The sequence below is a fragment of the Doryrhamphus excisus genome, chromosome 14 (genome assembly GCF_030265055.1).
Source record: "Doryrhamphus excisus isolate RoL2022-K1 chromosome 14, RoL_Dexc_1.0, whole genome shotgun sequence".
NCBI lineage: Eukaryota > Metazoa > Chordata > Actinopteri > Syngnathiformes > Syngnathidae > Doryrhamphus > Doryrhamphus excisus.
The window spans coordinates 177,992-191,350 of NC_080479.1; the positions used below are offsets into that span (position 1 = coordinate 177,992).

The 13,359-nt window shown below is 42.3% G+C and overlaps 1 protein-coding gene across 2 annotated transcripts in view; it reads right to left on the minus strand.

Annotated features, from left to right (window-relative positions):
• LOC131101942 (gamma-aminobutyric acid type B receptor subunit 2-like) overlaps nt 1-13,359 on the minus strand; it is a 136,543-nt gene that overhangs the window by 63,817 nt on the left and 59,367 nt on the right. For both annotated transcript variants that reach the window (XM_058047357.1, XM_058047358.1), the window contains exons 3-6: nt 5,922-6,092; nt 3,242-3,343; nt 1,035-1,100; nt 737-925 (exon numbers count right to left, since the gene is read on the minus strand). In XM_058047357.1, the coding sequence (XP_057903340.1) occupies nt 737-925; nt 1,035-1,100; nt 3,242-3,343; nt 5,922-6,092 (528 nt within the window). The remainder of the gene's footprint in view (nt 1-736; nt 926-1,034; nt 1,101-3,241; nt 3,344-5,921; nt 6,093-13,359) is intronic.

Genomic DNA, 13,359 nt, shown 5'->3' on the forward strand with positions numbered 1-13,359 from the left:
TTATTTTTCAACTATTGGATAATTGGTCAAAATGTATTTTAAATGTAAATGTATTAATTTTATGTATTATTTTATTAAATTTTTTGCTGTATTCTTTTAATATTCTTTTATTATTTATTTTTTATTATTATTACTTTTTTAAATAATTGTAATCATATTTTTTTTCACTAAAATAAAATTTTTTCTCTCTACATATATTAAAATATTGTTTTTGACATTTATATTTTATATTTTGATTTTATTATTAATAATGTTTTATTTATTTTAAAAATCTTTAACAAATTTTAAAAATGTATGTTTATTTATTATATTGTAAATGTAAAATGTCTTATGTACTTGAATTTATGTATTTATAATAAATAATAAAAAATAAATAATAAATAAATAATAAATTAAAAAAAACAAATAAATAAATAATAATAAATAATAAATAAACAATAAATAAACAAATAAAATAAACAAATAAATAATAAATAATAAATAATAAATAATAAATAATAAATACATAATTATTGTTATTATTTAAATTTTATTTAGTTCTAAATACATTTTATTTTAAATTAAAATAAATACATTTTCATATATAGAATTTTTTTCTTGCATCAATCCCTGGTGGTTATTTTATTATCCATAGGCAATCTTACTGTAACTTACTGTCAGCAATTTAAGAGCCTGGACTAATGAAAAAAAATGTCAAAAAACGTCGTCGTCCACCAAGTTGGGACACGCTGCTCACCCTGCCCGAGATGCCCTTAATCTGGCGGGCGCTGAGGGGCTCAAAGTCCACGCTGATGTAGCCCTCCATGGCGGTGAGCAGCTTCTTGGTGGTGCAGTTGGTGGTGTTGGCCTGCTCCCACCAGTTGCCCTGGTACCAGCCAGGAATGATCCACTGGTATTTGCTGCCAAACATGTTCAGGTTGTACGCCTGAGGAGAACCAAGAACATCAACTTGCTCATTTACTGTACTTGTGTGTACTTTGTATGTACTATCTACACACTTGACTTTTCCATGCAGGAGTGCAGAGAGGACTTACACAGCAGAAGACTTTGGAGGCCAGGTTCTCATCAAACTGGCCGATGATGATTCGTACGTCATTGTCCTGAAGAACAGAAGAACCAAAGATGAAGATGAGCATCATCTTGTAGCGTTAGAACAACATTGCTGCTTCCAACAAGAAATATGGAATATTATACGGAATGGGTCGGCCCAACCCGATCCAGGAATGACATCCAGGAAATCCACGATTCCAGGTAAGAGTCCTTTAAAAAAAACAGCAAGGCACTTTTGCAGCTGGTCTTCAAAAACAGCAGAATGTTCCGTGACATATGGAGGAGGACCAACTTAACTCCTGTCCTATGGAGGAGGATCTTTGACTGGCGGTTTTGCTGTAGGTTCTTAAAAACAGCAAACTGTTCCTGTCCTCTACGGGACATTTGACGCGGGTTTTTGAAGTAAGTCCTTAAAAACAGCAGAGTGGTCCCGTCATAGAGGGGATCTTTGGCTAGCATTTTTGCAGCACATTCCTGTCACATAAAGGATCTTGGACTTGTGTTTTTGCATTCAGTCCTTAAAAAGAGCAGAGCACTGAAATAGAGGATCTTTGACTAGCGGCTAGTGTAGAGTATGCATGCATGCTAGTGGCTAGTGTAGAGTATAGTATGCGTGCATGCTAGTGGCTGGTGTAGAGTATGCGTGCATGCTAGCGGCTAGTGTACAGTATGCGTTGCGTGCATGCTAACAGCTAGTGTACAGTATGCGTTGCGTGCATGCTAACGGCTAGTGTACAGTATGCGTTGCGTGCATGCTAACGGCTAGTGTACAGTATACGTTGCGTGCATGCTAACGGCTAGTGTACAGTATGCGTTGCGTGCATGCTAACGGCTAGTGTATAGTATGCGTTGCGTGCATGCTAATGGCTAGTGTACAGTATGCGTTGCGTGCATGCTAACGGCTAGTGTATAGTATGCGTGCATGCTAGCGGCTAGTGTAGAGTATGCGTGCATGCTAGCGGCTAGTGTAGTGTACGCGTGCACGCTAGCGGCTAGTATAAAGTACGCGTGCATGCTAGTGGCTAGTGTAGAGTATGTGTGGACGCTAGCAGCTAGTGTAGCGTATGCGTGCATGCTAGCGGCTAGTGTAGAGTATGCATGCATGCTAGCGTGCATGCTAGTGTAGAGTATGTGTGCACGCTAGCGGCTAGTGTAGACTATGCGTGCATGCTAGCGGCTAGTGTAGACTATGCGTGCATGCTAGCGGCTAGTGTAGACTATGCGTGCATGCTAGCAGCTAGTGTAGCGTCTGCATGCATGCTAGCAGCTAGTGTAGAGTATGCGTGCATGCTAGCGGCTAGTGTAGCATATGCGTGCTTTCTAGCGGCTAGTGTAGAGTATGCGTTGCGTGCATGCTAGCAGCTAGTGTAGAGTATGCATGCATGCTAGCGGCTAGTGTACAGTATGCGTGCATGCTAGCGGCTAGTGTAGACCATGCGTGCATGCTAGCAGCTAGTGTAGACTATGCGTGCATGCTAGCGGCTCGTGTAGCGTACGCGTGCATGCTAGCGTCTAGTGTATGCGTGCATGCTAGTGGCTCGTGTAGCATACGCGTGCATGCTAGCGTCTAGTGTATGCGTGCATGCTAGTGGCTCGTGTAGCGTACGCGTGCATGCTAGCGGCTAGTGTAGCGTACGCGTGCATGTGTAGGCTCTTCCCTGCAGGAAAGACACTTAACCCAGACAACTATGGCCAAAGAGCAAAAAGCCTGGGTGGAACAATGCGTGTCCACACCATGCGGTTCCAGGCAAGGACAATGGAGCGTACCATTCATAAAAAAAAAAAATCAAAAATCCTGTAATAATTTGGATTTGTGTGGTGCAGCAACAATAAAAACTAATGGGAATATAATATGGGACTATAGAGTAATGACAAATATGTAAGCCATTAGTGTATCCATTACCAACGACGGGGGCCACCGGAGGTCACTGTGCACCCCCCCCCCCCCACTCCCGCGGCTGACTCATGACTCATTAGCGCCTATCACGGAGAGCTGCTGTCCACAGCACAGTCAAATTGGAGGACAATTCCCATGAATTATTCATCCCGGGGGATTTATTTCGGACAGCGCTAACCGGTGGTCGTCATTTATTCAACAATGCCGAGCAGAGAGAGGGGATCCCCACGGGGCGGGGGCGGGGGCGGGGGGCGCGGGTACCGTCACACAATAACGCATCAATAGCGGCCTCACCTTCAGCTTCTTGACGTTGACGCACGGGTCGTTGGAGAAACTTTCCGTGTCGGCAATCTGGATGTCGGCTTTTTCCAGCTCGCTAGTCAGGTCATTCCTCACCTGGGACAGGAACAGGAAGGAGGGAAGTCCGGGCTGTTAGCCTAGCTTAGCTTAGCTTGACTAAATTGATGATTGTTATGTTATTAACATCAGGTGTGAAAGAAGCAAAATTAGATTCTGCAAATGATTAGTTATTATTAATTATTAATATTTATTATTATTATTATTATTATTATTATTATTATTATTATTATTATTATTATTATTATTATTATTATTATTATTATTATTATTATTATTATTATTATTATTATTATTATTAATTATGAAAGTAAACTAATAATAGAGCAAAGTAATTGTAATACTTTAATAATCCAGTGTGACTGATGCTTGTGTTGTTCCTGCTTGGCTTGCCAATAAAGTTGATTGCAAAATATTAGAAGTGTGTGTGTATTGTGTGCTAGCTTACTGTAGCTAGCTTACTTGGTTCATCGCAATTAAAGCACATAAGCGGCGTCCATCAGCAAAAGAGACCTGCGTTATAAATAGAAACGGCGGCTAGCTAGCTCTAGCTTCTAGGTTTTCGGTCTCTCGGGGAACGCCATGCATCGCCCGTGCGTGCGTGCGTGCGCGCGTGCTACGCGTGTCACCGGCTGCATCTTTAACAAGCGTTGCGTAACGCCGAGCTGGCATGGCGGCTCACAGCACAGCAGATCAGTGGGAGAGTGACAGAGGAAGAGGATGACAAATAGAAATGTGGCGCCACGAGTTGTCAACAACACTGACAGAGGAATATTCATTATTCATATTCACCATTACCGTCGCCACAGGAAAGTTAGAGCATGTGCAAAGTTGCGCTGCAGTCCACGTATCACATGCATTCAAAAGGCCGACCTTTACTTGAAGGTGGACAATATATTTATAATATTACCACAATGTACGTCATAATAACATAATACAAATCCAGACAGGCACAGTAGGGGCTGCTCTTTTGGGTAGCAAAGGGGTCCCAATGAGTATTATTGGGCATTATGATACATGATTATTATCATTTTTACTTTACATTGTTTTACCTACTTACATTGAAAGCGCAAACATTGGTAATAGTTATTGTATCATCCTTGTAATCATACTTGTATATTCATAAATACATTTTATTATTAATTTTGTAATAAACAAAAAATGTATTACATTAATTTAATATTATTTTATTATTATTTATTTTTATTTTATTATTTTTATTTATTTTATATTTATATTATTTAATTAATTTAGTATATTATATTATATTAAACTTAAGTTCACACATTAAGGTTGTAAAATAATTACATTAATCACTCATTAATAAATCATATAAACAATCATATAATATAAATAAATATATATAAATCATTAAAATATGAACATATTTAAATAAGTAAAAAAATTATAATTACTTTTAATAATACTATTGAAAATAATAAAACGGAATATAACTACTGTAGATAAAAAAGTAAAAAATAAAAGTGTGGTAAAACCTTCTACATCAGTGATTCCCAAAGTGTGGGCTGCGGCCCCCTGGTAGGCCGTAGTGGTACTGCAGGTGGGCCATAAAAGGTCATTAAAAATATGATAAATTTGTGCAAATATTGTTTTTTTATAAAGTAATTAAATTAATTTCAATTAATATAAATTATTTTTATTGTAAAATATTTATTGCACGACGAAAAAAAATAAAAAAAATTTAGATTTTCAAGTGGGCCCTGAGTTGGTAAAGTTTGGGAACCCCTGTTCTACATACTCCACGTTGGTAGGTGCTGCTGTTTTGGGTAGCAACAGCGTATACGCAAAGTACTACAAAATAAAAAACAAAAAAAGAGAGAAATATTATGAAAGAAAACAATGGCAGAACAACTTGTTGACACTTTTTACGCATATGAAGCTGCTGTTTTGGGTAGCAAAAGGGAAAATGATAATAAATGATGATTTATAAACTGAGCTAATGACTTTGACTCTTCGGTAAAAAACAGCGTATATGTTGAATCCATTTTTCCAGCGTGAATGCTTTTCATCGTGGTTCATCCCGCCATCCACTTCCAAGTCCCTAAAAGTGGAAGTCGCCTGCGAACTTGTCAGAGGATTGTGCAAATAACGAAGCAACGCTTGCATATTTGTACACGAGGATTAGAGGACAATCTGGTGGCAGGTTGACTGAATCGGGCCTTCCGTCCTAAGCCCCCTTCGCCGCTTTCAGGAGAGGCGCGATAAAGGGATTTGAGCTCCGCCAGACTCCTCCTACACCCTCTCACGTGGAGACAGATACACCTCCAACCTCAGCAGATTGCACAATACCTTCCTCAAAGTCATCTTTGCTCCACTCCTGTCTCTTTTTTCCAAGCTGTGATGTTCCCGTTTGTAAACCCTCAAAACGAGCTTTAAGACGGCCTAGCTGACAGACAGGTGAGGCTAGTTAGCTGGGTTAGCAATAGTCATTAGCCAGACGTTAGCTACGAGATGTGGTCTTGCATGTTTTTTCGAGGCAAAAGGAGTCTCAGAGTCTCAAGGACAGTTTACAATTGAATTCAAACAGGAGGAGATTGCAAACATGAGGAAAATATTCCATTCCTAACGCGAATGAAAGCCGAGGGAGGCCACGTACCTCCGAGAACCTCTGCACGTCCTGAGTGAGCGTGCCCACGCGGCTCCAGTTGTAGTAGTTGAGAAACTTGACCACGGCCGGGTTGACGGCGTTGTCCGACGGGACCGTGCGGAAGAAGTTGGGGTACTTTTTCTTGTCGGCCAAGACGGGCGTGGTCGCCGCGAAGGACAGCTGGGAGGACAAAAGACAGAGAACATTAGTACGTCATTAGTAACAACGTGTACCGCTTATCTTCACGAGGGTTACAGGGGGTGCTGGAGCCTATCCCAGCTGTCTTGGGGCGAGAGGCGGGGTCCACCCTGGCCTGGACTGGTGACCAGCCAATCACAGTCAACCATTCCCACCCACATTCCTAACTATGGACAATTTGGGGTGGCAAGGAGGAGAACATGCAAACTCCACATAGAGATGCCAAGTGGAGAATCAAACCCAGGTTTTCCCAAGCTCCTGCGTGGTCTACATGCTAACCACTTGTCCACTGTGCAGCCGACTCTCATTTATACTCATAATATTATGAATACGTTTTTTTTTCCACATTATTGTAGAATACAACTTTTTTCTTTTCATATTTTCCTTTCATTCTTTCTTTTTTCGTTTGATTTTCCAACCATTTTCCAACTTTCTTCTTGTAAAATGTTGTGTAACATAACTTTTTCCGCAACCCAATTTTCCAAAAATTATAGATTCCTTTGTTATTTTCTCATAATATTATGACTTTTATTTATCATTTTGTTATTTTTCCTCTTCACTCATTCAATCCCAGAAAGCCGTCCTTTTCGCTAGTGGCCATTTTGGATGATTTTGAGTATTTTCAAGGCACAAATAATACATATAAAACAAAGATTAGACTCTCAGCTTTCATTAGAAAAAAAATCATCTACCTTTTTCCATTTTTTTAGTAATCAGCAGTAGAACACGTAGGTAAGTTTCACCAAAAAAGGGCCAAAAACGGCTTTAAGTGAAAAGCTACGTCACTTTGACACAAATGTAGCCATCTATATTTAGCCAAAATATCTAAACAACTATACCACAACAGAAACAACACAAAATTGTTGTTTTACAGCATATGAAAATAATAATTTATGTACAAATATAACACCTTATTTGTGTGCGGATTATTGCGAATATTTCATATTTCCCTTCAATGCGCAACCTGATACACGCTACGCTGCTCCATGCTTTTTGACTTCCTGGTTGCTGTGGCGCGCTTTTCCATGGGAAAGACGCAAATGGGGGCTCTTCTAAAACGCACTTCTGCCATCTTGTGGCCATTCATACATCTTACAACCGCACCAAACATGAGCTCTTCAATAGTGCAATTACATCATCACCTCATTTTGAATGAATATTGTTGTAAAATAATTTTCTTCTTGTTAGATGACAACATGTCAAAGAGTAACCCTAAATCAACATCCGCGTGGAAGTGATGTTGACCTTTGCAGGGGGACCTGGCTGGTCCTCCTTTAACCGGGTTAGAATGCCAGGATTTATTTTAGGACTACAAGAAGGATGCTTGTGGAGCCAACGTAATTACTCCGCTTGCCAGCTGCATGTTTGCACGTTTGGTGTATTTTAAGTACACCTCCACAAAAAGGAGTTCTTATTTCCGAGTTCTTTTTCCCCTTCATCCCTCATGGAACGCTCCCTCCCTCCCGTGCACACTCGCAGCGATAGGTCACCAACATTCCCCGGAGCCGCAAACAGCTGTAATTAATTTCTGCACCGAGATTAAACTCGCAGTCGGCACACAATGGAACATCCATCTTGTAGCAGAACAAAAGCTAACAACGTTATTATTTTCATTTGCTTGGAATTATTTTTCCACAAACTAGCAGCCGTCTCTTGGAATGTTGGTTTTTTCGATAGTTTAGGAAGACAGAAAGAGCGGTCCCAAGAGTCCCGATACTTATGCACCTAGACGTGAATAAGAAGAGCAGTGAAGGTCCCCAACTGTCTGATGAAGTATTGACAGATTGACAGATTGACAGATTGACGGATTGATCCCGTGACTTTGCCTGCCAGAGAACACGCCATAAAGGGGCGTGTCACAGGTCAGGACGAGAAGGAGCCGTGATGTTTTATTTATAAACAGTCAAGTCCTTATCTAACGTTTGCCAGGCCAAAAATAGTCCCGTGTGATGCAAAAGTGGGCCGGCCCGGGCCGAGATGCGCATCACGGCATCTCGCAGGCAGCGCACGTACACGCCAGGCGCTAGCGGGGCGGCACGACTCCCGGCCCTCGTTCGCCGGAGGTAATTAAAACCGCTGGCCCTCCCCGCCCGGTCTCGCTGCAAGGTCACGGACGGGGGTGGGGGGATCCGGGCGGGATGGAAGAATAGATCTGACTTGGCCTGCTGGGACGTTCCGGTATTAGGGAGGCTTGAGGTGAATGCTGATGTCACCGCTGTGATGCTACCTCAGAAGATCAAGAAGATGAAAGACATGACACTTTGGTTTTGAGAAAGACAACTAGTTCCGTGTGCGGTGGAAGGATACGTAGGTGGAAGACTATGTGAGGAAAGACTCCTGTCCTGGTGTTTCCATGAAAACAATTACCCACAATAACCGTCCTAAATGAATTCATAAATGAATGATGTGGCTTTGTGGTCGACGATGGCGTAGTATTAGTCTAAAAATATTGAAATACAAAGACATATGTAGTATTCTTGCCAGTACATGTCAGGAATTACCGATTACTGTCACGCTGCAGGCCATGCAAGAGTGAAAAAAAGTTCCCCTCCCTTTATGTGTGGAAGTGGTAATTTTGGGCCTCTTTGTTTTTCTCCTCAGGCGGCACAGCGGTCTGGTGGTTAGTGCGCAGACCTCACAGCTAGGAGACCAGGGTTCGGTCCCCGCCCTCGGCCATCTCTGTGTGGAGTTTGCATGTTCTCCCCGTGCATGCGTGGGTTTTCTCCGGGTACTCCGGTTTCCTCCCACATTCCAAAAACATGCTAGGTTAATTGGCCACTCCAAATTGTCCATAGGTATGAATGTGAGTGTGAATGGTTGTTTGTCTATATGTGCCCTGTGATTGGCTGGCGACCAGTCCAGGGTGTACCCCGCCTCTCGCCCGAAGACAGCTGGGATAGGCTCCAGCACCCCCCGCGACCCTCGTGAGGAAAAAGCGGTAGAAAATGAATGAATGAATGAATGAATGTTTTTCTCCTCCACACCGTTAAAAACCCCTTGTTACGCTTAGGGTAGAGTATAATAATAATAATAATAAAAATAAATAAATAAACTGGAGGCTAACTACTTAGCTCGTTAGCTTGCTAACGGTCAAAGCCGTGGCTGTCTCTTAATCCCGTAATCTGCGGCATTACAGTTGAGCAATGTGGTATAAGAAAGAATAAAAGGGTGTAAAGTTGACTGCAGGGGTGCTATTTTATGTCTGCAGAGCTCTAATAACGGCAAGGATTGCATTTAGAAAGTCAACATGTGTCCTTAGCGCTAATTAGACACGCAGACAAGACTGAAAAGCACGTGTGGGGCCAAATAAGGAAGACGCAGGAGTCACAAGTCCAGTCACGCTGATCATCGATCGCACCTCGCGGGCGCCGTTTCCTCCTCGGATCCGCCGGGGCTAATTGTGCGGTGGGCCTTTGAATAATGAAGAAGCCATCATGGATAATAAATGAAGAGACGCTAACGACGGCCATGTTTACTACGCCACGCGTGTCACATCAGCCGCTCACCTGTGGAGGCTCGTACCGCGGCGGCGATAACGGAGCCGAACGACAATTCCTCTGCTGGCGTTTAACGCTTTTCCAATAAGCACTTAGAAGAACAAGCTATGAATATCGATAAGACCTTAAGTGGGGGGGGGGGGGGGGGGGGTCGATGCAGCGACAACAAACGTCTTTAAAAACAACTCTGCCGCTTCCTCCTTCTTCCGGGTTCAATGAAAAGGAAAGCTGTCGGCACGCCTCGTCAATGAGAGACAACGTGATGGAGGATGTCCGACGCCGGAACATCCATCAACAGCAGTGGGTCAAGATGGGGGGGGGGGGTTTGGGGCGGTTCTGGAAGACCTTCTACATGGTTTTGGAGAGCAAGATCCAAGAACGAAGACTTGCAAGATGAATGAGCTTTAGGACGGAGAAGTAAGAATCCACAACACAAGCTGGTCCATCCATCCATCCATCCATCCATCCATCCATCCTGTTGGAGACCCACTGGAGGCTTAGCCGCCTTGATCAGGAAGCACAGAGGTGGTCCCGCCCGGGCTTTATGCAATATTCAGTACAGGCATTTGGTGCACGGTGGGAGCACCCGGTTGGGGGGGGGAAGTAGGCATTCACGCTGAGTAGAGAAGGTGGAATATCACATAGATGCAGTACACTGTACCTTGTTATGGGACAACTTGGATATTAGTACTTCATTAGATTACATTAGATTACATTAGATTGAACTGGTACAGTGCAACAAAATGCAGTTAGCATCCAACCACAAATTTATAAATAGCTTATTAGTAAGTATATGAAGAAATAGAATAGAACTGTAAATGGACAGATATATGTACAAACTATAACAGGCTATGACTATGATACAGTGTGGATATATACAGAGATATAAATGACTATAGTATGGTTATTGCAGATTATAAACAGTACACACTGTATGAATATTATTATTTATTATTATACAGGAGCCAGGCAACGACATTTCGTTGGCAATTTCACTGCTGTGTTATTGCAATGACAATATGTCTATATGTCTATATGTCTATGTCAGGGGTCAGCAACCTACGGCTCCAGAGCCGCATGTGGCTCTTCAGCCTCTTTGTTGTGGCTCCCTTTGCAATGCTCAAATATTTGTTTTAACACCCAAATGAGGAAAATATGCATCTTTGTAATTACTTTTGAAAAAAATGGGACTTTCTGTGAGACCGTATACTAGCAAGAGTACTTGATCAACTCCGCTTTTTCTCCTCTGAACTACTTTGATACCCCAAAATTCCCTTCAAATCTGGCAGTCAATCAAAATCTTGGGAGACTCGCAATTTGCTCTGGATGTGAGCATGTTGCTACACATTTCTTGCACGGGGAGAACATGCAAACTCCACACAGAGATAGCCGAGGGTGGGATTGAACTCGGGTCTCCTAGCTGTGAGGTCTGCGCGCTAACCACTCGACCGCTATGCAGCCCCTATATTCTGCTGTTAAATTATGTTTCGCGGCTCCATTCTATTTTTCTTCAGTGAGCGAGGGGGTAAAATGGCTCTTTTGATAGTAAAGGTTGCCGACCCCTGGTCTATGTCTAAGATATAATAACAGTAATATGTACAGTAGTGCAATGAAGTGACTATGATACAGTGTGGATATATATATATATATATATATATAGGGATATAAATGACTATAATAGGGCTATTGCAGATTATACAGATTATAAACAGTATGAACAGTATGGATGTGACAAGATATACAGTAAACCTCGGATATATCGGACTCGGATATATCGGAAATTCGCTCACAACGGACAGATAAAAAAGAACCGATTTTTCTGTAATGCATTTCCAATAAAAATTCATTGCATATATCGGATTTTTTATAACGGATTTCGCCTATTTCGGACAAAATCTCCAATGCATTTCCATGAAATTTCCCTGGCATATATCGGATGGCCGCATCGTGGTGCTCCGATTGGCCGAATGGTGACAGGCCGCTATACGACGTCATTTGCAGCGTTTGCAGCGTTGCCTGCGCGTCCAGGTACATTGGAAACATAGTCAAGGAAGTGCCTTTTTATAACGGATAAAATCCCATTTACGCATATACCGGATAGAAATCCCATATATGCGTAAAACGGACATTTTCCGGTATACGCATATAACGGATTTCGCTTATATCGGACAAAACCAGTGGGAACAATTGAATCCGATATAGCCGAGGTTTACTGTAATAACAGTAATATGTACAGTAGCGCAATGAAGTGACTATGATACAGTGTGGATATATATATATATACGTATATACACACAGGCATATAAATGACTATAGTATGGCTATTGCAGATTATGAACAGTATGAATGCGACAAGATATAATAACAGTAATATGTACAGTAGTGTAATGAAGTGACATTTTACGTGTAGTACTGCAAACTTATGGTTAGGGCATAGCAATGTATACTGTATACTATCACAGCCATTATTGTCTCAATATCTGGCAACACAAGTGACTCGCAAGGAATACATTCTAGCAAGCTGCACGAGTGCTGCAGGTACAAGTGAGCTGCGGTTTCACCGTGTGGGGGAAAATAGATTCCAACATGTTCCGTGACATTGTGGAGTAGAAACTGGGTCGCAGGGCAGTTTTACAACACGATAAGGCCCGGCAGCACTCATGCGCACTACCAGCATTGTGATGGAATCAAGCAGTTAGGCGGCCAAATGTCTTCCTGGCTATTCTGCCGAGTCTGACGTGACACCTGCCCGCGACATAAATCGGGGTAGCAGAAGTGGTCAGATGCCGCCTCCCTCATCACTCCCGCTGGCGGACATCTTTATCGCGCTCGGCCGTTCTTTGCACGGCCATCTGTCAACGCGTCGGCCGCCTTTCAAGGACGGAGATGAAACCGGCACACCCTGCAAGCCGTTTTTCCCATTTTTTTTTTATCATCGATCCAAGCGTGTGGCAGATGGAAGAAGGGAAGGATGTAAAGGGCGGTTGATGGGGGGGGGGGGCACGGCAAGAGTCACGTTGGGGCCCACGTCATGCCGTCGTCAGGCGTGACTGCTCCACATCCAACAGCAACCTGTGAAGTTCCAGCAGGAGGGATGACTGATGGCATCCTGTCACCTGGCCCGGTCGCCGTGCTATTTATAAATTCAGATTTGATAGCGCACCCCCCACCCCCCCCCCATCCTCTCGTTTGCTGATGCATGATTAATGAGCAGATGCTCAGCCAGGGAGGCCATTACCGTCTTCTTCGCTCCAGCTGTGTGCGGCACTCGTGCTCCTTTCGTCTATCGCATCGTATCACGAGACGGGAGTTTCTTTGCAGAGCATAAACACGTCGTCAAGGCCAACAAGCCCCGCCCCCTCCTGCTACTGCATTTCAATCTATAATGCAAACGCTAAAAAGTCAATGGCGATGGACGAATGGGGGGGGGGGGGGGGGGGGGGGGGTTAAAAACATTTTTTAAAGTAATTTTCTTACATTTTATTGTTTTTTTTGTGTATAACTTTATTGATGATAAGTACAAAAGGATCATTATATAGAAAGATATTAAAAAGATGTATCACTTCATTATTATTACATTATTATTTTTGTGAAAAATGAAACATCGTACTAAAGTATGATGAAATCTTATTAATTATATTATGAAAGTTTCATAACTTGAATAAATATATTACATTAAAAAAAGAAAATGATTATCATTGTAGTATATTCTTAAAACATGATTTGAATGTATTTACTGATTATTACTTTTG